Source organism: Prinia subflava, chromosome 2 (genome assembly GCF_021018805.1).
Source record: "Prinia subflava isolate CZ2003 ecotype Zambia chromosome 2, Cam_Psub_1.2, whole genome shotgun sequence".
Lineage (NCBI taxonomy): Eukaryota > Metazoa > Chordata > Aves > Passeriformes > Cisticolidae > Prinia > Prinia subflava.
In genome coordinates, this window is record NC_086248.1 from 73,110,978 (window position 1) to 73,138,913 (window position 27,936).

The window sequence follows — 27,936 nt, forward strand, 5'->3', positions numbered from 1 at the left end:
ATTCTTTGTACTTCCCTGACATTTTTTTCTAGTCTTTGGTGATTTGCTTTACTGTAAAATTTACTTCGCACCACACTTGGGGAAGCTGGTTTGTGAGTTAGCCCATTGCTCTTTCTCTGATATTTCCTTCTCCAGAGCTCCTCATAGGTATTGAACAACTAGCCATTTTAACTTACCTGGCTGTAGAACAGCCCAGCAGCAAAAACTGTTTAAGCAGCTGTTCCTCCCTTCTCCCTCACAGAGAAGTTACCCAGCAGCCTGTTTTTCCAGCTGCATGCCACCCCTAACAGAAGCTAACACACCATCAGATCTTCTGTGGCAGCTATGCTGCCCCACTTCAGTTAAATAAACCAAACCAACAAAAATCTACTATATGTACATTGACTAATCAAATTCTTCTCTTTCCTAATTAAATTGGTTAGCAACAGCAGTCACACAAGCAACTCTACAAGCACTGGTGAGGGAGTCCAACGTATGTTTCCACTAGCGCAATGGGATCCAGGAAAGAACCAAACTGTCCGACTCAAAATGCATGTGGGCTATGAGTGTACCACTACAGCACAGGGTAATATCACTTTTTCCAGTGTACAATTAAACCAAGAGCTCATTCCCATCTTATAAAGCCAAATCTGCAATAGACCCCTCACGCTGGTACTTACGTCACCCAGGGCTCGCTCCAAGCATGATGTTAGCTTCATTAAGCCAAGAGCAACTTCTGTAGCTTGTGCATATTGTAAAATATCAAACACTTCAAGAAATACCTGCACGATGGGGGAGAGGAAGAATGTTGGGTTCAGTATTCAAAAGGAAAGATCACATTGCCAAAAACACAGAGAAACTTAAATATTCCTCTGTGATAGTTGCTATACAAATGTAGAAAGAAAACCATGTCAACGAAATGAAAGTGTAGATGCCTGGAGAGAAATTTCCCTAGAATACCTCTTGATATCTAGTGCTTACATCTTTAAAATTATCCATAATAACTATACAAAATAAAACTTGGTATTAGGCACAGATTATTAGAAAAACAAAATCTTAGCAACTAATTAGAACAGGCCCAAAGCTCCTCATGTCATCTAAATCAAAATCTAATTACAAAGTCAGAAAAATTACAAGCAACCATCTGCCAAAGAAGGACAATTAGTTACAAATTCTAAGCATTTTGGTTCATGGACAACTCTTCTGTGTTCTCACATTAAACTTCCACAAAGGGCTCAGGTGCCATAATACAAACTGTTAACAGAAATTTCCATACCTTTGTGCAATTTGTCCAGTGGAGCCACGATGCATACAGACTTACAAACTGCTCCTTGGTTAGAGATTTGAAGTACAAATGAACAGATTCACATACAGGTCCTAATGATCGTACGCTTTTGATATAATCCACACTTTGATCTTAAATTGAAAAACAGAAGGTGATTAGAGTACCAACCTTCCTAAAGTTCCAATATTTTAAAGCTTACTAGGGATAAAACCTGCTACAGTTTGTGTACATACTTAGCACAGACCATTTTATTCCAACTATTTCAGCACAAACAATACAATACAATTTACTGTCCGAAACACCACACAGAAAGGGTTTGGAAAAGTAAAACTGCAATGCAAAACCAGGTAAGATCAAGCACCTGCTCTGAATAGAACAAAAAAACCAACCCCAACAAAAACTTTACACAAGAAAATATGGAAGTAAATAGGATCACTGTGTTCTGCTTTTGTTGAGATGTGAAGAATCTACCAGAATTTCTATAGAAATCCCATATGTCAAGCAGAAAGCTAGTGGAGGCACAGTGGGAGTCAAATTGCACCACTTATGGCCTTTAAAGAAGGCAGATGGATGTGGTACCTTACGGAGTGGTATCACTGCTTCTTTTTCATGGGATGCTTTTTAAATGAAAATAAATTTTTCTGGTTTACTTTATTTTTACCACCTCTGGAAATTAATAACAGAGCTTGCATGATGCAATTTGGCAAATTAAAAGCCAATGAATTCATCAGGAATAATATTTTGTTTTGATTAAAAAACGCCTACAAACTATTCCATATAGAAGGGAAACAAGACCGTATCTCTGTAAAAACCTAAAGTTGGGAAACAAAAACTGAAGCGACAGTAGCAATATTGATGGTCCCAGGCTTTTAAATTTACTGCAAAAGGAATATAAAGAACACAGAAAAAAGCAATTATGGGGTTGGAGAGAAGCAGAGGTGAACCCCTTACGTTAAAGGCACATTAAGCTGGGAACGAACATGAAGGCAAAGTAGGAGCTACTTAGGTAGCACAGATTACACGAACCTGAGGAGTCAGCAAAAGCCAAATACCAATTGCAGATGAAAAATCTAAAGCCCTTTGTAGATAAGAACTTTACATACTCTAATCTGCAGCAGAGCTAATGCTGTGCTGTAACAAATCACAGCTCAGCTGGGATTGCTATGAATTGTACCGAAATTCTGCATCGGTCTTAAATGCAATGCCACTACAGCAGGTAAACACCGACCTGATTCAAGGTAACTCATGTGCTCTGTAATAGCTTGCCAATATACTTCCCCGTTTCCAGATAAAATATTACTAATATCATAAGTGTCTGTCTTCTCAAATCCAAGTTTGCAAATGGCATAATGCACGGGTTGAGAAAGGCAAGTAGTGACAGAGTCTGGCAACGCCATCTGGAACAAACACACACACAGACAGAGAAAGAATCCTTGTATCAAAAAAGTACACAAGAACGAAAAAAAACCCATTAAAACATACCCATAAGCACAGCTACACAGACAGTAATACGGCATCTGTAAACAAGCTGTTTGGGTTTGCAATGCAGGTTTCATCCATGCACGTGAGGAAAGGAACTCAACCAGAACCACCTTTGTAAAATGGCAGGAAAGCATTGCTCTGTTTTTGCAAGGTCAGGAGGGTGTATTTCAGAATGGTTAGATCTCCTGAAACCAAGGCAAGACAGACTGAAGCAAAATATCTCAGCCTTTATATAAATGCTCTGCCTAATCTCTGAGCTCGCAGAGAAACTGATGCTGCTTCAAATAAACCAAGAGCATCAGTCCTTACAACCAGCAAGATCTTCGGAGGGAGGGAGGGGAAGAACACGTGAACTCTGTAGCAATGTTAGTGCAACTTAAGCATTCATGCTATTTCCACATTAGTCTAAACAGAAAAATGGACTGACTCAGAAGCATACATTTAAATTTAAAAAAATTGCACATATAAAACTGCCCATGAAAATGCTTCTGATTTAGTTAAAAAAAGGTCATACTTCTTCATTGATCAGACAGACACAAAATTGTTTGATAATAAAGTGCGCAACTAATAATAATGAAAATATGCCATTAAATTAAAACAATTTTTCCTCTCTAATTAGGTGGCAGAATTGACCCTCACATATGTAATTTCTGAATTCATGGCTTCAAGGAGAGAGGAAATATTTATTTAGCTATCAGCACTGAGCAAGGGTAACAGCTCCCATCGGAAACCGCTATTAGCTGCCGTCTGGAGTACCTACCTGCTATTTAAAAAAGGAAATTTAAAAATGTACCACATTCCTAAGGCATATAATTCAGTCCATGTTAATTTGTGTTTCTTCCCCTTCCCGTTCGCTGTTTCATTGTCAGGGACAGAAGGCCAGAGCGAAGCCTGCCACGCTTTATTATTTATGTAAAACGGGCCGGGCACGGGGCAGGGCGCTGGCCTTTGCAGGGACAGCAGGTCCCCGAGCCCCGGGCCGGCAGCGGCAGAAGCGGGGCAGGGCTGGGCAGGGCTGGGCAGGGCTGTCCCGTCAAGTCCCCGCCGCCCGCAGGCCGCAGCCCCGGCCCCGCAGCCCCGGCCCCGCGCCCCCGGGGCCGCACGGACGCGGCACGGCAGGCTCGCGGGCAGGGCCGGGCCGCCGCACGCCGCCCGCGGGACCGCGGCCATGGAGGGAGGGAAAAAGCGCCAGGATAAAGACACAGTGAGCGGCCGCCAGGGCCAGGGCGGCTCCGGGGGCTGAGCTGGCGGGGGCTTGGGGCACCCTGGGGGCGAGGGCAGCGGTCCAGACGCGGGGGGCGCGATGCCCGAGTGAGGTGGGCGTGCCGGTCCGGGCCTGAAGCGCTTCGGCTGGGAGGGAGGGATGGGACGTGGAGAACGCGGGCTTAAAGGTGAGTGTGACCTTGTGAAAACTGGTATCAGGAATGCTGTTCCCTCTTGGTGAGCGCCCGGTGGGGGATAGGTCGTGCTCTTTCTGCCGGGTCAGGTGCCATGTTCGCTCGTGCCCTGCGGCTGCTGTGGTGGCAGAGAAAAGGGTGGTCCTCCCTTGGTGGGGCAGTCTCTCCAACTCTGTGCTGCTCTAAACTAGAAGCTGTGCCCTCCTTTGAAGGAATAAATGGGACCTCTTTCCTGTTTAACAACTAAAACCTATTGGTTGTTAAAATGGACTTACTAACAAACAGAATTTCATTTAAATAGCAAAAGCTTCTTTTTCTCTCAGCATACCGCCTTCCTTATATCCAAAGTTCAGCCAATGTACTAGAGTTGAGGAGCCTAAGAACAGGCGTTTTTTGGTCAAGTGCTCAAATGCAGTCATTTTCAACTTTTGAGTTTTTTTCACAGAGAGTGCAAATATTTTACAGAAACGTAATTACAACATTGTGCTAAACCTTGGGATTTTACTGTGTATTTTATACAGTGATATACAGAAGTAGGTTTATTTACTAGCCACGTCTGTGGAGAAATCAAAGTTCTTGGTTGCCTCATTAGTCAATGCAATGACTTCTTGCAAGTGATTATGAAAACTCCTGTCACTAATAATAGCAGGTGAACTTTTAACTATCACCATTGTTAGAAGTTGTGTGCTATAGACATGAATTTTCTTCCATCATTAAAGAAAGAGGTTGAAGGTAGTGTAGATCAAGCTGAACCATGTCAACAAAGAATCAGGGTTTGGACTGCACCCTTTTTCACAAGTTCATTGCTATTCACATGGATGGGCATGGTGATTTGAAGACCTCAGCTGCAAGACTTAAGGTGGTTTTTCTTCTGTTAGGTGACATGTGATGAGCATATCAGGGCTGTAATCTTTTGAGATCTGAGTTTGCAGTTACTAGATAATGAGTGTCCACAGGCTAAGTGCAAATGTGTTTGGTCCTTGTGTTATTAGAGTAAGTGCTATTCAGAGTTCAACAAACACCAGCAGGCAATTTGCACTAAGGCTGCCAACATCACTGCTTTCAAGGAACTAGAGGACACTTTTAGGTAATGCCCACAGTTGTTGACAGAACTAATGTGCAAGTGATTTCATAGAGAAGAAACTGCATTTTTCCTCGATTCTTAAAACTTCTCAGATGGAAAGATTTGTGAGCTCCTGAGTAGCGCATCATTAGACTTTTATATTATCCATAATATAATCCATCCATCTGTACTTCTTAGCATAAGCCTTGCATTGTGACTTTATTTCACTTTTGAGTTCTTTTCTGCTCTCCTGGAAAGGAACTGATGATTTTCTCTCATGTTAAGTTCTAGCAGTAGTCAGGAAGTGGAGCCGAGACCGAAGAGTCAGTGAAACTTGGAAGTGGTTTGTTAGGAAGTAGCTGGTATGGAAGACGATTGCCTGTGGCATTTGTTATGATCTCATTTGGTTCCTTGTGCTTTCTATCTCTGTCTTTGTTACGATTTCACAGTTCTATTTTTAGCCACTGTTGTGGACAGGAGGTGACTTTTGCAACTTGCTTCTTGCATTCACAGAGGGACAAGTTTTGTTATGTGTGTTGAAGAGATAGAGTACACAGCTGGATGGGGAGAAAACACAATCTTCAGAGATCTGATTTTACGTTCCAAGCAAAATCACGAAGCTTTGCACACTGGAGCTTACTTTTTCCTTTTTTTTTTAATCGCCAAATTAAATTTTCAATAAATTTTAGTAACAAGGAATAAGGACAAGTAAAATGAAGTAGCAAATGAACCAAGTCTGGATTTTGGGTAGGCTGTTTGAAGGAAAAGCTTGAACTTGTGGCTAACATTCTTGGATGGGTATGCTAATATCTGTGTATTTTTTGGAAAAGGGAGTGGATTCAGGGTGCTAATATGCTGTATCTGATTGACAAGTTTAAATGCAAAGTTCAGTTGGATTTTGCTGGAAAAGAATTTAAAATTGAGTGGAAGTCAACCACTTCTCTTTTTTCAGGCAAAACAGTAGTGTTAAAACAGACAGAAAATGATAACCAGCTTCTGGCTTTCAGTGGTTTTTAGTAATATATTCCTAGACTAATTGGTGGGGATTTTTTTTCTCTTAACTGTACACCATAAAGTATTATTTAGAGTCATTAAATTCTAAAATATTGGCAGGTGATGTCGATATTTTTTATTATTTTGTACAGTCAAAAGGAAAAAGGACATCTCAGGATACTTCAGACATGGCTCCAACCGAAGGAAAGGCAAAGTCAGAATGCCATAACACATACAGACTGGAGCCACGTACTAAAGTTCAGGATGGTTTACTAAGAGACAAAGCTCAAGCAATACTAACGGTATAGTATTACCTAAATTAATTATCTCAATGCAAAAGCAGCTTGTCTTGCAGAAGTATTTACAGAACGGTGAATATTACATAAACTTTAACATGCATAAATCTCTGCAGTCTTTTGAGTTTTGGCACATGAGCGTAATGTGTACTCCATTTTGCAAAGTGCAGAAGGACCTCTGCAAGGTCACTGCTGAACATGTGCTATTTAGGTGGAACTGAAGCTTCATAAACTCTCACATTTTATAAAATCAAATTGAGCTACAGCACAGTTCCATAAAGTACCATAATCCACAAAATATCCAGCTAGTGAAAGATCATGTCATCAAATTTGTGGATTTCTATTAATTCTGCTAATATCACAGGACCTGCATAAAATTACTTGGTATCCTTGACAGTCAGACTGCTTTATACACAAATTAGGCAAAAATGAAAGAGAACAATCTGTTGAGATAATCCAAAGCTGCTAGTGGTATTTTGAATAGTTATAACCAGATCTTTTTAATTCTGCAGTCTGGAAGACATATCTTGGATATTTGTAAGAGATATTTGTAGCACTGTTTTCCAGTGAACTAAGCCCAAATACTGGAGAAGAATACACTTCTGGTTGTTAAATGGAGATTGGCTGGGCATATGTGTCACCTTTAAAAACCATTAGAAACCATTTAAAACATTTCAGAATAAATGTAGTGCATCCTTTGCTGTTTGAAACCATTGTCTGTACTGACTATTCAACTCACTAGTTCTTCTCATGTTCTTGTAATGAAAATGACTGTAAAGAGTGTTTTTTGCAACAGGATGAAAACTAAGATCTTTCAAAATTGTTTTTGATAGAGTAAACTACAAGAAGCCACATATGATGGAGCTTCTGGTCCCTTCTTGTGTGCTTCAATCTCAGAAGAAATATTAAAGGCTGTGAAGGAATTGGACTATGATCGTTATAAATATGTGGTATCAGTGCTAATTGTGGAAAAGGCAAATCAGGCAATGATTGTAAGCAGACATACTATTTGTTACACCTTTTGAAAATTAAAAACAATTTTTAGAACTGTGTGTTATCTACTAGGTATTTCACATTCAGCAGCTTTACTTGTTTGAGGTGGTCCTGAAGCTTTTATGTTCTTTATGGGTAGTAGTATCCCAGGTGAAAATTCAAGGTGCTGCCGTGATCCCGCCAAACTCTCTGAAGGCTGTTGTCTTCCCGTGTTCAGTAAGTGGTAAACAGCCCCTACTGCACTTCCCTGTCACCCACTTGTTTCTGCTGTGTGCTGTGCCAGTACAATTGCATGAGTTCAGTGAATTTTTTCTTTGTCCAGTGTACTTGGATCTCCGTTTGGGTTCTCACAGGCAGTGTAAAATGCTGTGCAGTTGTAGTATGGGGTGACATGGAACAGAAGGGTGGCAAGGAAAGGGATGGTAAATGCAGCTGCCACTAGACGTGTTGCTGGGACTTAAAATTAACACCAGTCATCTGAACTCTGAACCTAAAATAGAAGGATTTTAGATTTTTCTGCGTTGGTATATAAATTTAGTATTCCTAGCTCCCACTGGCATTCAGAACACTTTTATCTGTCTAGTAGAGTGTCAAAGAACACCTCTACTTTGGAGTGTTCATCATCAGTTCTTAAAATCTGATTGAAACCAACCTGTGTTTAGTGAGTTAGGTGAAAAAAACGTTTCAAGCGTTCAGCTTCAGAACCAAATCCAGTTTGTGAGTTGCATGCTTGCTTTTCTGGTGCTGTCTCACAGTATGCTCCCTTAAGGGGTGCTCTGACTGAGGAGCTGTAGGTACAAACAGATTAGTGAAGTAGTCCAAGTTAACTTTTTTCTCCCAAGGAATATGTTTATTCCAGCCATCAATTCACACAGTTTAGCTTTGAAAACAATGTTATCAATAAATGGTTACAAGTAGGCTGGAGTAAACTGGAAGTGGAGGAGTGGGGGATGTGACTTCTTGGTTGCATATGTCTATTCACATAGGCATTCTACTGCTTTTGAAGGGATGCTCTTACAGTTTGTTAAATTCTAACAAGTGAACACAAGAGAAAATTGGGGGTTTGGTGTTGGGATTTTTGGATCTATATGGGTGGGAGCTTTACAGTGAAGCAAGAACATATATTTATCCTTGAATAGGAATTGTTAATTTTATTCAACTTTTGCATTGTTGTTAATAGTTGTAACTCTCCTAATATGATTACATTAGCATTTAGATAATGCTGAGTGTTCTTTAAAAATAAATAATAAAACTGCTTTATATAGGTTCATTTGTACCTTTTTATCTTTTTAGGTTGCCAGCAGATGCCTCTGGGATGCTCAAAGAGACACCTGGGTTTCAGCTAAATGTGAAACTGATACATTTATTGCACTGGCTTTGGTAATGGCTTGTTATTACGACTAAAACTCTGAAAGTCACATCTGCATTTGTGCAGCACAATACGTGGTATATTTGAAAATTTTCAAAACATTATTATTTTGGTATTCATTTTTGTCCTATTGCTGTTGGCACATTCAAACTGACATGCAGTTGAGATAATTTTGCTCTGTTTAAAAACAAAACAAAACAAACCCCAAAAAACTGCCTTGGAAATGTTTATGGTTGAGTGCATATGGGCTTCATCTGTTGTAATGCTCTGCTGTGGAAGTGGGAGCAGCTGGTGTAAGGCCAAACATTGCAAAATTTTGAATATTGCTTGTCTCTTGGATGCCTGGGACTGTTAACCAATGCTTATATGCAGTTGCAGGTATCAGTTTTATTAAAAGCATGTTTTTTGTAAGAAAAAGCAGTGTTCAGTTTTCATTTTCATTGTTGGTATCTATGATAAAATGCTGGTCTGCCTGAACAGTTGGCTGAGAGGGAAACTGTTTTGCTGTCCTAGGAACCTGTGCAAATTTTCAGCCGTTTGCCTTGAATGAAACGGAAGTTCAGTTAATAGATTACCTAGGTCTTAACCTATGGTTAAGTATGGCTTAGGAACTGGTTGGTGGACAAATATTGAATTGAGCGAGTTAGGGTTGGTCTAGGGGCTTGTGGTGGCAGTGGCAGGAGGATGATGGGGTCAATCGGGAGGCTATTGAGAATTAGTCTGTAACTGGCAAGGGCAGCAGTGATTGTATTTTTTAAAACGAGACTCCGGCAGATCTGTGAAGTGTGTAGACATCAGCTTTTGGATCTCCCGTGCGTGGAAATCGAGCGCTGGTGCCTTTGCCGTGTCCGTTTTATTGTTGAGAGCTGCAAACAAACGCGGACGGGGCGGCGGAGAGTCCCAACGCGCCCGTGCCCAGCTGGGATCCGAGCGCGTTTGGAGCCGCGGCCCGGCAAACCTCGAGGGGCGATGAGCAGCCCGGGCCGCGGGTGGGCGCCCACGCCAGGCGGGGGGAGCGCCCGGCCGGGGGCGGCGCCGGGGCTGGGGCGCGGCCGTGCGCTTTGTTCGCCGGCGCGGGGCCGTGCGCGCCCCCGGGGCCGGCGGCGTGCGGCGGGCGCGCGCGCCGCCCCGGTTCCCGGGACGAGGGTCGTTCTCGTGGCGGGTAGGGAGGGCTGCGCCTCGGCTCCGCCCGCCCGTACCGGCGGGACCGGCACCGGCACCGGGAGGCGGCGCGCAGCCGGCTCGGCGCGACCGCGCAGCGGCGGGGAGCGGCCGCACGCGCCCTCCCTCCGTCGCAGGGGCGAGCGCGCTCGTGGCGGCTCCTCCGAGTGCGCCCCCCGCCCCCCGAACCCCCCTCCTGCGGGGGCTGATGGTTCACAAACGTAGCTCGTCCCCGGCTGACGTTCCCGGAGACGGGAGCCTGCCGGCGGAGCGCAGCAGTCCGGCCCTGCCGGGCGCCTGCTCCCGCGCTCGGCGCTGACCACCCCGCCGAGGGGATGCTGCCCCTCCGCCCCGCGCTGCTGCCCAAGCGCTACCGCGGCGGCTCGGCTCCGCGCTCGCGGCCGGGCCGCGCGGCCGCCCGAGCGGCGGCGGCAGGAGGAGGAGAGGGGCGCGGCAGCGGCGGCGGCCCCGGCGACGGCGGCTCCCCCGCGCTGGTCCCGCGCGGCGGCGCCGGGTCGGTGCGGGTGCCGGTCCGGCGGCGCGGGCCGGGGTCGCCGCGGGCTGCCCGGAGGGGGGCGGAGCAGGAGCCGCCGCGCCCGTGCGCGCGCTGGCCGGTAGGGGCCGCTGCCGCTCCCCGCAGGGCGCGGGGGGGCGGGGCCGGCGGGCGCGGCGCGAGGCCCGGTCGCGCGGCGGCGGCGGCCTCGCTCCTGTTGGCCCAGCCGGCGGCGGCCATGGCGGCCGTGCTGTCCCCGCGCCTCTGCGACAGCGACCCGGCCACGCCCGGCGCGCAGTCCCTCAAGGTGAGAGCGGGTGGCGGCGGCCGCGGAGCTGCGGCGCGACAGCCGCCTCGGCGGGAGGCCTCGCGCGGCCCCCGCTCCTGGGCGCCCCGACCCGCGCCTCCCGCCCGACCCGCCCGCCCCGGGCTCACCTCACGCCCGCCGGGAGAGCCGGGCGGCGGCGGGCGGCCTCCCGCGCCCGGGGCAGAACTTCGAGCGCGGGTCTGGGGTTGGGTGTTCGGGGCCGTTCTCCTTCCCAAAAGTCTCTCGGCGTCTTCCCGGGGGCGGCGCGGCAGCTGAGTCCTCACCGCGGCAGCGCCGCAGCCGGGAAAGTTTGGGTCTGGCCGCGGGCAGTTCCGCGTTGGCGCTGGCGGCTGCTCCCGCGCATCCCGGGCACGGCGGGCACTTGTGGCGCCGGAGACTCGCGGCGCGGATCGGTACTCGCTCTTAGAACGCGTCCCGGGTAGTTGAGGCTTCGCGATCGCTTCATAAAGGAGCGGTACGGCGATCTTACAGTGATAGACATACCAGAAGTTTGTAACGTCACCATGTTTCGTAAGGACTAATAAGCTTTTACACAGAAACATGCTTTTTCAGGGAGAAAGGGACTTTTTTGGATAGTGTTTCACTTTTCGTGTAAAGAGAGCTACAGAACTATGCTTTTTATTTTTTTTAACAGTGAAGGTGGTGAAGCAGCGTTGTGCCTTTAGATTGCAAATATTTTCACTTCGTATCACTTCATATACTGTCATCTGCAACAAACGGAACTTGTGTGATTGAATTTCGTGAAATTTTAAGCAAATAAGCAAATATGGAAATGGAGAGCACTGATCTCTCTGTGTTTTGGATACTCATGCTTTGTAACAGGTTTACATTTATTAAACTCAGGTTTAATAAATGAAAAATTACAAAGCGAAAGGAGAAGCTGCGATCAGCCAGTTCCACCAAACTGTCAGGTTGAGATATCTCTTTTAAAGTCGTTTTGGAGTCTCGGAAGTTTCGGTGTACCAGAGGGTTGCTTTGGCCCTGTTGGGGGTTTTCTCTAGCACTTAAAAAGACTTGATGTGCATTAATATTCTTGTGGGAAGTAGAAATGAATTAATGATGAGACAGTTGTGTCACAAAATACTGTGCAGTGTTGTTTTGATTGGGGGCTGCTGCTTGGTTCGTCTGAGTTCATACAGGGTATTCTCAGCAATACTAAGAAGGACATTACTCGTAATGTGAGTGGAGATGCTGCATACTGCTTTTTTGAAGGATGGCTGCACTAAGTAAACACAGTTTCATTAAATTTTGCTTTTCAATTTTTATTACTGTGTGAAAGATGTTCTTGCTCCTTAAAGAGGAAGAAAAATACTTGTATAAAATTGCAGAAAAGAGGAAGTAAGCCAGAAATCCAGGAGACAAATGCTTTTTACCTATGGCCTGTCTTGATTGTAACATTGTGAAATGTTGCATAATAAAAGTAATGTATTCTTGTTTGCTGGAGTATTTTTAAATTGGTATTTCAAGTCATATGTTAAGTAAAACATACTAGAATGAAAGACATTAGCAAAGCAGACCTAGTAGTGATTGTTGTCATTATTAAATAAGTAAGTATAGTTGGGCTTGATCCATTTATTTCTGACAGGTTAATTCCTCTTGCTTAAACTTTTCACAGAAGTTAGGAAATTGATTCTTTCACACTGCTCCACTTTAGAGATTCAATTCCTTAAAGAACTGTTTTGTTCTTGACTCAACTACTGGTTATGGTCAGCAGTTCACTTAAAGATTTCTGCTTTCTGTATCTCAGTTATGATCAGACAGGGCTGGTCACTAAATGCTTGAGGTTGTTGCTGATGCAGGTAGGAGTTGTGTAGCATTATGGGACAACAGAGCAGTGAAAAAATGCAACATCTGCCGCATGAGTCACTATCTTCTAGATTTGACAGAACTCTTTGTTTTGCTTTGGTCTTTTTTTTTCCTCTTTAATCTTTATTTCCTTTTCTTATATTGATCACATGAAATCTGAATAGTGGTACCTGTCCCAATGTTCCCTTGTAATAGCTTTGTTCTCTACTCTTTTGTAATACCAAATTGGGGTTTTTCCTACGTGTATATTTTCATCTCAAGATACAAGTCTTGGCTATTTGCTTGCAATGATATTTTTTGTAAACAGTATAATGTTTCCTTTATTTTAACTGTGTAGCTATAAACTTCTATGTTGCTTTCAATAATATTTTCCCTGATTTTGTAAGTATCAGCTCTGAGCAAGGAGTTGGGATTTTTGTTTTGCTCTTGCTTTTGGTTTGGGGTACTGGTCTGATCAAGTGCCAGGGGTAGTTTACATCAGGAATTATGAACTTGGCGATAAGAGCTACAGCTCTGTCTATTCAGAACTCTACCTATGCCACAGGTGAGAAGCCACCCAATTCTCCTGGGCTACCACGTGTCATGCAGGTAGTTTACAACAAAGAATAATTTGTTACGTAGACTGTCCCATGAGTTGTTTGTTAAGACTGTCATAGAATGACTTAGCAGTTCAAGTATATTTAAATTGTGGATTGCCTTGCAATATTTTTTTGTGTTTTACATTATCTTTGGAGTAGTCTAATTTTTTTAAATATTAATTTTCATTTCAGGATGACACAGAAGAAAATTCCAATGATGGCAGCCAGCCATCCAAAAGACGGCGTATGGGCTCAGGGGACAGTTCTCGGAGCTGTGAAACTTCCAGTCAAGACCTTGGGTAATACTGGTTTTTACAATTCACATTTTTTATTGCAAGACTGACTTTATTGTTCAGCATGCTTAAGTATTAGCTCTTCTTTCATTACTTGTGTATTCTTCATATATCTTTCCGAATTGAGGTGATGTCCTGTAAATAGTTAGAAGTCTATTGCTCCCAACATATTTTAAGGCATTTTATTTTAGAGTGCCACAAAAACAGTTTATATGTTTTTAAAATATTACATACTGGAATGAATTTCGACTCTGTAGTACTTGCTTTTCCTGATGTCCTCTCCATTATGATGGATACGGCAGATCGGAATACTTCAGATTCTGGCCCTTAGCATGTTGGTAAATGGTGATTTAGAGAAATATTTGTGAGATTGGGTGTAACAAAGTGACTTTTGAAACAGGTTAACAGGATGCAATGTTTTAAAGTGCTTGTCGAACTTTGTAGTTACTGTTCATTGACATATAAATAGGAATTACTTAATTTCTAGGGATGTAAGTAGTATTCTTAAGGATTGTTGTGATTTGTTGTAACATTGTTCTTATGTTTAGATATAGTTATTTTCCTGCTGAAAATCTGATAGAATACAAATGGCCACCCGATGAAACAGGAGAATACTATATGCTTCAGGAGCAAGTCAGTGAATATTTGGGTGTGACTTCCTTTAAAAGAAAATATCCAGGTATTTATTTTTATTTTTTTTTCTGAAAGCTTGTGTCCTTGAACAGTTTGGATGTAGTCTGTGCTTCTTTGGTTATAGGATGAGTTAACTGAAAAAAAAAAAAGACCTAGGAAAAGCAGATCTGGATTATACTTGTACTTTATACTTTCGTTACTGGAAATATAATGTATCCACTGGTTTTCCAAGTAATATAAGACTTGGTGGGATTGCCACTGAAAGTTTGCAAACAAGTCTGAGTTGGAGGTTAGATCAGCAAGTTCCATCAGTTTGAAAATGTATGTCAACTTTATTTTCAGTGATTTGTTGATGATTTCTTACTGTATAACTGTATCTCTGTTCTGTTTCCTGAATTGCAGCAACATTCCTACATTGTGGAAAAATATTAAAAAATACGTTTGTGGAGGTTCTTGAGCCTCTGTGTCATGGGTTGGCACTGGCTAGATGTTAGTGCACCCATGAATATATGTTTTTTTCTCTAACAACTCCTGTGGGATGTGATCAGGAACAGAGCAGAGTAGGCTTAAATCTTGAAAACAAAAAAACCTACCAAAACTTTATTAATTACATAAGAACAGGGACAGAAATACTCTTAAACACACAGAGAGACAGAAATAAAAACTTCTTAGAACATTTCTTCTCCCAGTTTCTACCTCCCCACCTATCACTCTTCACAGACCAACCCCTGGGTTTTAGATCAAACAATCACCACTCAAAAACAAACTAATCTTCAATTCAGCAAGGGAGAGAAGAGTCTCTCTCGCACCACAGACTGTTCCTCAGAAAACACGGGTCCACCCCTTATGTGTTTCTATGTCACCCATAGCACCGCCCGGAGAAGTCTGCTAAGGTGACACTCTCTTTTTCCTATGTCCAGCGCTCTCACCGCTGTCTCATAGGCTACAACTACATACAGGGCTTTTTAAGGATGCTGCATGCCAAGCTCTCTCCTTTTCACCCAGGGGCCGGGGTTCCAGGAGCAGGTCTGCCCTGAGGGCAGAGGGCACCACCTCACCCTCCCCCTCTCTTCTTTGCTCGTTCCAACTCTTCAAGTGCCAGTCACTGTAGCAAAAGCAAGGGCAGCTGCATCCACCCAAAAATGCAGTTTATGTTCAAAAGAGACTCAAGTTCAGTCTATGGCTGACATTATGCAAGAGAAGTCCGGCTCAAAAAGCTACTCCTCTCATTCTTCCATCGAGTTCCTTCTAATCATGCTTTATCATCTCGGTCTCAGGCCGCTTCCTTCTCTCCGAAAACCACCAGTCATGAGAATCAATGTCTAAGAAAAGTTTCTTTCTGCCAAGCAAGGGTTAACAGTTTCTTCTCAGCAAGGTGCAGGCTCAGGCACTCCCAGGATCTGCAAACCCCCACGTGGTTAGGCACCTTCTCCCGGAGTTTGGGGGGGAGGAGGGGGTGAGCACACACAGCAGGCACTTCCACAGTTTTCTACCCCTCCATCCTGGACGGGGCAGCTCAGTTCTAGTCCTGTCCCCTCTCTTCTTCCCCCCCCCCCCGGGGGCTCCGGCTTACCTGAGCCGACCACGTGTTTTCCTTCCCCCACCCAGCCTCGTGGCCAGGCGGGGGAAGGAGACTGGAGACGTCTCTCTGCTGAAAACCCGGATCTGAAAAGAGGCCGAACCCCCTTGGGGTCCTGCTTTTAACTCTTTGTGTTCTCAGAGGCGTGTCCAAACCTCCGAGTGACCAATCCAGGTGTTAGCAGAAAAGCTGATCACTGATTGGACTGCCCACATCCCCCTGGAAAAATTCACCTCCCCCCCCCAACCACGACACTCTGTTATTCAGAATTGTCAAATCTGGCTCCTTTGTTGGGGAATTTATTTTTAAAAATCATGGTAAAAGGAAAAATATTGTACTTTCAGTGCTTGGTAAAATTTTCTGCATCTGAACTTATACATCAGGTTTCTTTTTCTGTAAATCACAACAACAGGCAAGGTCTTGTCCTGCTGTAGGTCAAAAAAATTTACCATGTCCCTACACTGTTTGTTAAATTTAAAATTGATTTATAAAGTTGTCATGTTTCTTGGAATAGCAGTTTAATACAGGCTCTAGCTGCCTGGAAACAAAACTGTTGAAATACTTTGACAGTGTTTATGGGGTAGTTTCAGTTACTGCACATTTTTATTTCTTTTTTTTGTTTTTTTTGAGATTTAGAAAGACGAGATTTATCTCACAAGGAGAAACTCTACCTCAGAGAACTAAACGTTATCACAGAGACTCAATGCACACTAGGTAAGAAGACAAATTGTTAGACTCCTTATTACAGTATAAAAAGTATGGCACTCTGAAAAATGGGGTTCAATTTGGTAAAGAAGAATTGCATCCCTCTCATAATTCTGAAATTAAAACTGGTTTATTGTTAGCTATTATTGTTATACTATTAGTAGTAAATTTGCCATAATGTTTCAGTATTACAGATTTATTATTAGCAATATATTTTGGATCTATTCTAATTACTTAGAGGGGTTTTTCTATATTCTAAATTAACTTGTAGAACCTTTTTGTCTGAGAAGAGAGACTACCATAATTGTGTGGTCTCATATATATACATTTTATGTACAGATGTACATGGTGGTATATATGGCATATATCTGTACAGGATATCTTTATGTACATTGGTCTTATTTTGCTGCATTACATTGGAGCCCAGCAAACATCAGTATATCTTAATGGTTCAGCTTCTATGTTAGAAACTAGAAGAGTGTATATTAAGGCACTTGGATATACTTGAAATGGACAGATGTAATTTCTGATGCTTGTATTGAAAGGACTTTTTTCTTACTCTTCTGATACCTGTGATTTGGACATTTATCTGTTTAAATGATGCTGCCATGGGTTTTTTTTCTGTGTATCATGGATCTGTGAAAATGTAATCTCATTTTACATGCTAATAATCTGTAGTATACCACCCTTATTTCTCACATGCGAGCTGTTTATCCTTTTTAAATTTAAGTCTGCATAAGAGAACCGTATCTAATTTTTATATATAGAAGTAAAATGTTACATTCTGCCTCATATATCCAACAGAGATGTGTGCTGAGTTAAGTACCCGTGTTTTTAAAATTATGGTTATAATCAGTGGTAGTGACATAAATCATTCCATGTTATTATCCATGTTTGGAGGTTAGTTGTGTTGGAACTTTGAGGGGAGGTGATCTGCATTGTGCCTGCAAACTGAGGCATTCTGACTTCTGAACATGAAATACTTTAATTGGGAGTCAGGAGTCTGTGTGCAGTTTGCTGCTCTGAATAGCTCTCCTAATGATTCTTCCCTGATTTGTATAGAGATGTTATATAAACCTCATAATTTCAGTGAAGGTTCTGCAGGGTAGTGAAACTTCACAGCACTGGAGACTGAAACTAACAGTACACAAGGGCCCGTCTAGAGCAAAGGCTCTGCCTCACCAGTGAGTTTGAGTAGGTGATTGAGTCAATGTGAAAGGCAAGTAATGGCAGGAGCCTTGAGTACAAGGAAAGTCAGCCTTGAAAGCTAAATGGTACAAGTTTGCTGCTGCTTGAGAAGGAAAAGCTTTGTTCACAGCAGGTTGTTGTCTTTAGCTACTCAAAAGCTTTGAGTTGGTCATTGTGGGATATAAATAACCCACAGCTACTTTTGCCGGATAGCATCATCATTGCTTTTATTTATTTTAGGTCTAACAGCTTTGCGTAGTGATGAAGTAATTGATCTTATGATTAAAGAATACCCTGCCAAACATGCTGAGTATTCTGTTATACTGCAGGAGAAAGAGCGGCAGCGAATAACAGATCATTACAAGGAGTATTCTGTAAGTAATAACCGCTAAAGTGAACCAAACCTGCAAAGGGAGTGTGAGAAAAAGTTCTTCTCGAACTGATAGTGAAATATAGGTGAATTAATATCATTGTTTTTATTCTAGCAAATGCAGCAGCAGAACACACAGAAAGTAGAAGCCAGTAAAGTTCCAGAATATATTAAAAAAGCTGCCAAGAAAGCTGCAGAATTCAACAGCAATTTAAACCGAGAGCGGATGGAAGAAAGAAGAGCCTATTTTGATTTACAGACACATGTAGGCGAATTTAAATTTCTTACCAGTTATAAGGAGGGAGCTCCTTGCTTGCTTTAGAGAAGTTGATTTTGGTACCATTTTAACTATTTTCGAGGGGGTTGATTATTTTTTCACTCATATAGAGACTTAAAGTTTTGCTGTTGAATGGGTAATACTGCTGAAAATAATAATCTCAAATATATTGAACCTGCAAACTTTTTTAACTTGAAAATACCTGCCTTAGGAAGCTCTAAAAATCTCAATGTTATTTTGTTATCTTATCTTTATCCTGATAGTAGTAGCATAAAACTAAGAGTGTTGTTTATTCATGTAAATGGATAATTCTTCTTTTGAATACCTCCAAAATTTTGCCTGACAATACCTGAAGTAAAAATGAAAATTATTTAATACCTAAAAGTGTGGTGCCTGTCAGTATTATGCCCTTGTTTTTTGTTAGATGTTATATTATATTTGTATTGCATGTGTTACATGCCTATATGCTTGAGCAGAAAAAAAAAGTATGTGGCATTTTGGAGCAGTACTGTTCTGCTTCTATAGAGGCAGTAAAGCAAACATTTTCTCTGCAAATTGTTACATGGCAGTCAATTATGCAAAGTTTTAATTTTCCTGCTATTGACCATTTTAGAGACAAGATAGTGGATAATTGCTTCTGTTTCCTTTTTAAGAGAAGGAAGGCTTAATGTGTAAGCTTCTCTTTTCCATAAATTTATATTATTAATGGATTTTTTAATAGTACAGTCTGATTTCAGAATTAGATGCACATGCACATGTTCTTTCTACTCTAAAGCAATATGGACCAGTAGTGATAATTCATGCTAAAGATGCCAGTCACAAATGTTGATGTTTACTGGTTCAATTGCTAGATTTTAATTTCAAAGTTATTTTTCATAGTATACTGTTTAAAGGGTCTTACCTAATCTTTGCTCAGTTCACTAGATACTTAGGAATTAGATTTTAATCCATTATATTGTTTTGTGGGTGGACTCTCTTAGCATTTCAATGAATTGAATTTCTCATGGGGGAACTCAGGTAGCTGTTCCAATTCAGTAAAACTGGCAAGTTAAAAAATACTTGGAGGAGTATTTTGTGAGGAAGGCTCAACTGTTTCTATGTGAAACAAAAATGTCATTGTTTTATATTAAACAATGCAGATTATCCAGGTGCCTCAAGGAAAATACAAAGTCTTGCCTACAGAAAGAACAAAGGTTAGCCCTTATCCAGTGGCTCTCATACCCGGCCAGTTCCAGGAATACTACAAAAGGTATTTTAAAAGCATTCAAACTGCCAATTCTGTTGCACTGATCTCTTTTGTCTACATCTAGCAGGTGTAGAACTTTCAGTGTCTTTGCTGTAAGGTTTTAAATTAATTTTAGTTTGAGACTCTTAATAGTCTTCAAAGATGCATAGTGTGACAGCTTGTGTCAACAAAACAGTACTGACTGCAATATTAATCCATTGTAATGTTTTGTAAAGTGTTGTAATGCTGGCTTGTGAACATGTGTCTTCTGTGTGACAGCCTTGCTGTTCTATTTTGAATTTTTAGGAACTTAAAAAAATTTGGTCTTCTGGGTTAAGTTTGATGTTGGATTTATAAGTAAGAGAAAAAGAAATTACAAGCCTGACTTTTGCATTTCATGAGGAATGTGTTACTTAACTGTTGATATAAATTTAAGATTTTGCTAGCAGCATGCTGCCATTGAACAAATCCATGCAGATTTGAAGATATTGCTGAAGTCTTAGTATTGTACAATAGAGACAGTATTCATGTTGTATGTGCTTGGTTTTCTGTAGAGAAGCTCTTGGTCTGCATGTGGCTTGCTCCTTCCAGTGTGTGTTCATACAGCCCACCCAAATTTGCATGTTACAGGACATTCCTGAAGGACTTAAATTTTATTAAATCAGTTGAATTAAAATTACTTCATGTTAGGTTTATTTTGCACTTGTAAGCTGCTAGTGAAACTGCTTTTCCATCTCAGTGAAGGACACAAATTTTCATAATATGAAGCAAAATAGTATCCTGTTCCTTACAGTGCTTCTCCTCAGCAGTAAGAGAACTTTCCCTTTTTTCTTAGTCTTTAGGTTAAAAAGAAAAAGGGTAGATTATGCATGTTGAGCTGTATCTGGCTATAAGCAATTACACCTTTACATTCCTCTAGAATTACATTTTCATATGCATTTTTTTGTTCTCAATAATCAGCTGTATAGCTGTATTCTTGGCTTTGCTTTGGACATGCTTGTGTGCCCTGGGTTAGAACTGTACACATGTTACAGGGCACTGTACATTTATAAACAAAGTGTATGGTCTGTTGGGCATAGTGACATAGGTTGGTTAAAACTTTGCAAATACACCTGTGTCCTGTGAATATCTGCTCTGCAAAGGAGACAAATACTATACATGGTATTACATTTGGAAGGAGAAACCAGTATGTTTCCTTTGTTTTCAGAACGACATGTTTTTATGTTCCTTCCTGAAAATAAGGAGACACTTTTTTTATTGAAGTCCCTTGTGTACTGTGTGACTTAATGAATGAATTTTATGTCTGTAACTTCAGATACTCTCCAGATGAACTTCGTTACTTGCCATTAAACACGGCTCTTTATGAACCGCCTTTGGATCCGGAGCTGCTTACACTGGACAGTGATGGAGATTCAGATGATGCAGAGGAAGGGCGAGGTGATGAAAAAAGGAAAACCAAAGGCAATTCGGTGAGACAAATTGAAAGTATTCTTGAATAAAAAAAAACCTTTCCCTTCACTTTTGTTAGTTTAATTAGTTTCTTAGAATCTTTCAACATTTGCAAAATGAAGGGAAGACTCTTTTCAGTACTTCTGTTTATTTCATAGCATTGCTCTCCATTGCTTTCTGTTTTGGTCCATTTTCAGAGTAAATTGAACAAATATTTGACATTTCAGGCCTTCTCTTTCTTTTTTTAAATTTTGTTTGGTTTGTTTTGTTTAAAGAAATTTTGAAGAAACTTCCCAGTACAGCTCTTCATTATGCCCTTTTTCCCAAGGGGAAGTTGCTGGCATTTCTGAGGAGAATGAATACTGTAGTTCAGGTCAGAGTATATTTTGCTGTTTGAAGTCCCACAGAATCTGTCCTCAAAGCAAAGGTGTTGATAACCTCGTTGTTTAGTTTTTTGTGATGTGGAAGCAGCAAGTACTCAGTATAGAAAGTTACTTCGTTCCAATTTAAAATAAGGTAAAAAGCACTGTGTTTTTTCTTTACAATGAAACTTTTAAAAGATATTTATGTTCTCTCCAGTTATGCAAATGCAAAATAAACTTAAGGGAAGCTTTCACATATGTACCTTGATAGTATTAAATGCTCAGAAGCTAGCTGAGATTCAGATTAGCTGAGTACAAAAAAATCTGAATTTTTTTGTTTGTGACAATGCAGAAGGAAAAATATCCCTGAATTTGAAAAGTGTAGAGAAGTGTGGAAGATTGATAATCAGGTTTCTGTGAAGTGATTTTGGCTATGGAAGCAGAGGTTCATAGCTAGTAAGTTACTGAGGGGGGGCATATAGTTCAGAAAAAACAAAGGGATGGGACATTGTCAGATTTGGGCTACCTACTGTTTGTCAGATCTCCCTGGTGAGTCCTACAATATGCTTTATAACTTTTCCTTTTTCACAACGCCCCCTGCTCCATTGTTGGAGTTGGTAGCAGTTTTCTTTTCTGTAGTGTCTTAGTGGATCTGACCGAAACAATAACTCTTCCCCTAAAATAATGGTGAAGCATCCCATTTCTTGTTGCCACGTAGTTCGATCTGCTTTTGTGTTACACTCCACTCCACATTCGCTCTGTGTCTGTTTTGTCTGTTTTGATTTTAGGACCTGGGGCACAGGCTGATTACTATTGTGTTTTTTACTATAGGGCACCATTGTTATTTGGCCTCTTGGGTTTTATTGTAGTGAATGTGAGTAATCACACTGCTTCCTTCTGTAGCTTTTTGGAAGCCTTTATTAACACTTTCCTGAGAAAAGTCTTGTGCTGCTGCTCTTAATTATGCCTACATTGATTTCTTACCCTCTTTGAACCTCTTCCCCTCTTTCTTGCTTCCTCATTCCTCAAAAAAAGAAAAAAAAGCTTTAACTGCAAAATAAATTCTGTTGTTTTGTTCTGTATAGAAATACTGGAAGCATGTTTTGCCGTTGATGGCTATTCCTCTGCTGCAGTCCAAATTAAATATTTAGATTGCTCCTGGTGAAAACAATAGGTGAGGGTGGCAGAAAAAACCTTCACATGTTTAATTCAAGGCAGTCCTTGTACGCTTTAAATGCATGACAAGGGCACTTCTAATTTTTTGCTGGCCCTTTATGTTGTAAACAGCATCTTGCATTTAGCTGATTTCTTGCTGACTTCTACTGAAAATGCTTCAGAGAATTACACTGTTGTGCCCCCCACAATGGTACCAAGACCAACTGCAAAAACATGACTGCTGTTGTTGATGCCAGTCTCTTAAACCAGAAAAAACCAGATAATGAATATTGTGAACAAAGGTCTTCTAGATTGTCATAAACCCCATGCTTTTACAGAAGGAATGACATATCCTTCTCTTACTTCAGTTGACTCTAAGGGGCATAGGAAAGACTTGTCTGTCTATCCAAAAAAAAAATATATAGCTATGGTATTTTTATTATAGGACAATTCGTCTGGCAATGTATCTGAAGGTGATTGCGCCACAGACAACCAGGAGGATTCTTTTCAGGGAAGACAAAAAACAAGAGACAAAAGTGCTACTCCAAGAAAAGATGGTTCCAAACGTTCTGTATTACCCAAATCAGTTCCTGGGTACAAGGTAGAAGAAAAAAGCCCCTGACTGAATTTTACTCACCAGCTTCTTCCTGAAGTATTTGGTTTTTCCAATAATGTGGAACTTCTGCTTGCTGTACTTCACTAGCTGTTCTCCTGTTGTGTGCTCCATCTGTTTGCTTCCTTATTTCCTTTTTGCTTATATTTTGTGTGGAGCTTTTCTTTACCCCAGCTGTACTAGCTGTACAGTGGCCTCCTATTGGGTTGACTTCTTAGATTCATAGGCAGTAATGCTAGAAAAATCCCTTGTGGATTTATCGTTGGAACTCAACATCTTTCTGTCTGCTTTAACATAGCAGTCAGAAGTATGTGCCAGTTTGAAGCTAGCATTCGCTATCTGTTACTTTTTTTTTTCTATTTTGTATGGCAGCATACCAAGAGGTCAGTCCTGTAAAGTGCAGCTGTATGGCTGAACATATTGTTATGACATTCATTTGAAGTACAGCCTTTTGTCCTGCGATGTTACAATGTATGGGATGGAAGGCTAAAAGCTGTATAGGCAACACTATGTAACCCCTGTAACAGTATTTGGAAAATAGCTTTTTATGTAGTTCATACTATGTAGTAATGTTTGTGGGCAATATGCTTTTATCTAAACTAGAAACTTGGTGAGGATGTTAAGACATTTCAGCTATCAAGCAGTGATTGCCGAACCTAAGACCCTAATCTTCAGTATTCCTGTATAATAATTTCAAGAATTATGATAACAATACTTCTCAGAAGAAATGGGAATTGACTTGCATTATTTATTCTGCATACTAACACATTTAAAGCACATAATGTGTGCATTAGAAATAAAGAAATACAGCCTTGTACAGCATAGCTGACCAGATAATTTAAAACTGAAGATAGAAAAAAATCAAGTTTATTGCTTTTGTGATTTTGTCTAGTCCTGTTCCACTGACTGGAATGAGAATTTTCCATTGACTTTTATGGGAGCAGGAATAGACCCATAAAGAGGGAAAACACTAAGTTAAGATATGGTTGAGTGTTTACCAGTCAGGAATGCTTATTGACAGTAGTGGAATAAGGAACACTTTTGTCAGTGACAAGTTTGCAAATGCTGAGAATCTGTCTCAGCAAAAGTGAGCTGTTGATGGCTTGCATTTTATGTTTATAAATATTTACTGTCTGTGTTTACCAAGTTAATAGTAAATAAACTATAACTTACAATAAGAAGCTAATTTCCAGCAAGAATTGGACAGCTTTGATAAATTTCCTCTACATACAGTATCTGTACAAATTCATAACAAACAGCAAGCTCTAGTTGCATTTTCTGTTTTCAGGAACTTACTAAGAAATGCGTGAACTGTGTAGATTTAGACTGTGGTTACCACACATATATATATTTTTTATATGTAACTTTGCAAGAAGTTGTAGACATAGAATGCATTTCAGTATTCCCATGAACATGAAATCCAAAGATGAGGGCTGAAATTTTGCTTCAGCTTTGTTTAACTTGACATTAGAGATTGTGTGCCACTGGTTTACAGAAGCTTCACTTAGCTGCGAGATACCCAAGTGTTTGATCAGTTCAATCTGTTTAATGGCCTTATGAATGCATAGGGAGAAAACTGGTGGAGAAGAACTTTTCAGCATAGTTTTGAACTTAAAATTGTAGAGGAGCAGTAGTAGTATACAGCATTGCATTTTGAAAGTGGATTCCCATTGCAGTTACTTAATGGTTCAAAATCACTGATTCTGTCAGTAACAAGGTCTTACTATAAGCTTACAGTGCCACATCTTTGTAATGTCAGCGTACCCTGCCTGCATCAACCATCCAGCTGTTGTTAAGTCAGGGGTGGTGATGATATGTTAGGAGGGTGAAAGGATTAGCTTTCTTGTTTGTGGGAACATTTGAAATCTTGTAATAAGCCAAATTACATGAGCTGTTTTAACTGGCAAGACAGAATGATTCTTGTTTGTGAGTCTATAAAAACACCAGATAACAATATATCTACCGTATGTGCCTACATATTAAGGCACTTTGAGCCGAAGGCTTAACTGATTCAAAATGTTTTCCCTTTTCTTCTATATTGTTCTCTAATATTGGACTATTTTTGTAGGACACTAATCTTTTGGTTACATGTAGTTAAAATTGAAGGATAATTGCTATGGTATCAGCATATATATGTATAGTTATAGTCATGTTATGAGTATTACAGGATTCCATACATTTCCACTGCATTATTTTCAAGTAAAAGAAATACTGTATTTTATATGGAGTCTTTTTTATTGTCAGTTCTTTAACAAAGAACGATTAGCATGTGTTTTACATTTTGTCATGTTACAAGTAGTGAGTCTGTTGCTGCAGGACTGACTGCTACAATTGCACACACAGGGTACTGTTAAAAGTACAGGAGATTTTTTTGCACATAAAACTGAAATGTATTGAGTATCTTTATTTTGCAACATTTCTGTTTTGGGTCACTGTATATGAAAATGTAACGCTTTGCATTCAGAATAGGATGTTATAAAAATGGTGTAGTTGGAAAGCTTACTTTGAGAGCTGCAGCACAGCAGCATGGAAGTGAAAACCTACACAACACAGTCATCATTCTGACCCTGCATTCCTTTTCTCTCCTATCTTATCCCAATGAGATGGGGATGTAGAAAGCAAAATTTACTCCTAATGAGATGGGATATTGTGACTTCCAATTTGGAATTGACAGACATTTTAATAGTATTTCTAAAAGCCATTTATGGTGGTAGAATGGAACTGGATTAAAATGTGAATAGTCTTGGGTTTTTTTTAACCTTTTTTTTATCGTTTTGTAGAAATACTTCCATACTGTTGGAACTTCATTCTTAACAGGCTGTGATTCTAACCCCGCCCCCCCCCGTTAGTATGCACGGTTTCTAATGAATACAGGTTTAAGACTAGGTGCAAGCATTGTTAATAAATGCATCTTATAGCAATGTTTACCTTGAGAGTTCTATGTATCAGAATGTGAACTGCACACACCTGTAACACTTGGATGTGTCCAAAAAGCAGCTCACTTTGGCTGGATTACTGGGGAGTGTGATGTTGTATGTTGAAGGCAGTAAAATACAAATCTGTAACAAGCCAGAAGTCTGATTAGAAAAGTGTGCTTGCTATGCTAGAAAGGCTTGGTTTCTTAGATTACAATACAATAAAAAAATAGTCTAAACAATGGAAGGGTAAATGCTGCCACACTGACAAGGTTTAAGCATGTGCCACTTTTGTTGGGAGGAGCAGGGTATAAAGGTATACATGTAGGACACGTAGTATAGTTAACAGTAAAAGAGTTAATGTGTGGTTTTGCTTCCATTATATTTATTTTGTAGAGATGTTTGTGTGTTAGATTTCTTTTACTGTTTTATTATATTTATGTATCAAACAGGTTGACTTTGCTTTTTTAAAATAAATAAGCAAAAAAAGTGTCTATGAATGCCTCTGTCATCTTTTGAAGGAAGTTACCTATAAATATGGTGTGGTGTTTTGCTTTCTTGAATAAAACTCCTTAGACCGAACAATTTGAAGCAGGCTGCAGCCTTGATTTGACATAAAAAGCACATTGAAAACCAGAAAACTTGAAGCAATGCATCCTGATATTTTGAAAATTAGTCAAAATACTAATTACCATGCTAAGTACTATCAAAAACTGGCTGAGGAAATGAATACACTTAAAGATAAATTGTATTGGAAAAGATATTTGTAATTTTATTTATTTATTTATTTGTGTTTTCACTTTTTAAATGTTTTAAAATTAAACCTCATTCTTCTCCCCATGTGTGGTTGGTAGTTGACTGGGATTCTTGCTTACTGGCAAGCTGTTAGGAAGCCTTCAGCTCCCTCTGCTAGCTGGGTCTTCAGCAACGTTGTTTTTTAAAACTGGCACTAGTCAGTTTAACATCAGTGAGTACTACATTAATTGTAGCCTACATTTCTCACTAACTTCATTATTCAGCATTCAAAGTTCAACAAGGTAACTACTGCCATGTATCTGAAATTTGGAATGCCTTCTTCCTCAGGCCTCATCAGGATGAAACTGCTGGTGGATCTGTGAAGTCGGCACACAGAATACATAGGCAGATGTTCCACATTGTAACAGCCTGCTATTTCTCTTACCCTTTAAATGGATCTTATGGACCCAGACACACTCCAGATGATCATTTAGAAAAATTATAAATGTAAATCTCCAGTCAAATGCAAAGCTCTTGTTTCTTACATGATTATGACTAGATGCAAGAAGGAATGGTAAAAGAAATACAGCCCTCTACAGCATAACTAACAAGCTAATTTGAAACTGAAGATAGAAAAAATCAAATTTACTGCTTTTGTAATTAATTTTCCATATGTAGGGACAAATGTAATGAAAGTAAAAACCTTATATATAATTTCCTTCATAAACATGAAATCCACACAGAAGTTCATAAAGTAGTGTTCTATATTGGAATAATCTTCATGAAATTTTTCACCCTATGTCACATTTAGTTTACCAGGAGGAGAATGTTAGCTGATGAATTAATTGGAAGAGGCAAGTATGTGCTTTTGATCCAATTGGATTTACATATAGCTCAATAACAAATGCAAAATTTTATGTAGTTAAATCTACAATTTTTTTCAGTGCTGCTGCTTGTCAGTGATTGTCACATGTTCCAGGGTTCACACATCCTGACAGATAGTTTATTAATTTTAATAGTTAAGGAGATAGATGACATTTCCTGTTGAATCTGTAAATTCTTCTGGAATGAATTTATAGCCCTCTTCTACCCTTCCAGCCAAAGGTCATTCCAAATGCTATATGTGGAATTTGTCTGAAGGGTAAGGAGTCCAACAAGAAAGGAAAACCTGAAGCTCTTATACATTGCTCCCAGTGTGACAACAGTGGTGAGTA

At 40.5% G+C, this 27,936-nt stretch overlaps 3 protein-coding genes across 8 annotated transcripts in view; 2 read left to right on the plus strand and 1 right to left on the minus strand.

The window, feature by feature from the left end:
* The window catches only part of ERMARD (ER membrane associated RNA degradation), a 24,025-nt gene extending 12,009 nt beyond the window's left edge, over positions 1-12,016 (minus strand). Inside the window, exons 1-4 of one of the 2 annotated variants that reach the window (XM_063390545.1) lie at positions 10,947-12,016; positions 2,493-2,661; positions 1,256-1,395; positions 660-761 (exon numbers count right to left, since the gene is read on the minus strand). In XM_063390545.1, coding sequence (XP_063246615.1) covers positions 660-761; positions 1,256-1,395; positions 2,493-2,661; positions 10,947-11,381 — 846 coding nt within the window. In that variant the 5' untranslated portion in view covers positions 11,382-12,016. The remainder of the gene's footprint in view (positions 1-659; positions 762-1,255; positions 1,396-2,492; positions 2,662-10,946) is intronic. The other variant, XM_063390546.1, reaches the window with a different exon arrangement.
* Positions 3,689-9,624, plus strand: DYNLT2 (dynein light chain Tctex-type 2). Of its 3 annotated transcripts, none has more exons than XM_063390555.1 (4): positions 3,689-3,950; positions 6,352-6,501; positions 7,329-7,487; positions 8,782-9,624. In XM_063390555.1, exons 1-4 carry the CDS (start codon positions 3,915-3,917, stop codon positions 8,890-8,892), a joined length of 456 nt encoding a protein of 151 aa, XP_063246625.1. In that variant the 5' UTR covers positions 3,689-3,914; the 3' UTR covers positions 8,893-9,624. The 3 variants fall into 3 exon arrangements, with proteins under 3 accessions (XP_063246625.1, XP_063246627.1, XP_063246626.1); XM_063390557.1 differs by having other exon boundaries at positions 3,925-4,062; XM_063390556.1 differs by lacking the exon at positions 3,689-3,950 and adding an exon at positions 4,025-4,137.
* The window catches only part of PHF10 (PHD finger protein 10), a 19,574-nt gene continuing 1,871 nt past the window's right edge, over positions 10,234-27,936 (plus strand). Inside the window, exons 1-10 of one of the 3 annotated variants that reach the window (XM_063390549.1) lie at positions 10,234-10,818; positions 13,416-13,522; positions 14,065-14,195; positions 16,365-16,442; positions 17,862-17,995; positions 18,107-18,256; positions 19,408-19,517; positions 20,809-20,962; positions 22,905-23,060; positions 27,821-27,929. In XM_063390549.1, the coding sequence (XP_063246619.1) occupies positions 10,354-10,818; positions 13,416-13,522; positions 14,065-14,195; positions 16,365-16,442; positions 17,862-17,995; positions 18,107-18,256; positions 19,408-19,517; positions 20,809-20,962; positions 22,905-23,060; positions 27,821-27,929 (1,594 nt within the window). In that variant the 5' untranslated portion in view covers positions 10,234-10,353. Of the gene's footprint in view, positions 10,819-13,415; positions 13,523-14,064; positions 14,196-16,358; positions 16,443-17,861; positions 17,996-18,106; positions 18,257-19,407; positions 19,518-20,808; positions 20,963-22,904; positions 23,061-27,820; positions 27,930-27,936 lie in introns of all 3 variants that reach the window. The other 2 variants (XM_063390548.1, XM_063390547.1) reach the window with 2 other exon arrangements.

Excerpts from the sequence above, each read along its gene's own strand:
- DYNLT2 (XM_063390555.1), top strand. The coding sequence starts at position 3,915 with ATGGAGGGAGGGAAAAAGCGCCAGGATAAAGACACA. Across the intron at positions 3,951-6,351 it reads AGCGCCAGGATAAAGACACA|TCAAAAGGAAAAAGGACATC; the intron begins GTGAGCGGCCGC and ends TATTTTGTACAG. Across the intron at positions 6,502-7,328 it reads AAGCTCAAGCAATACTAACG|AGTAAACTACAAGAAGCCAC; the intron begins GTATAGTATTAC and ends TGTTTTTGATAG.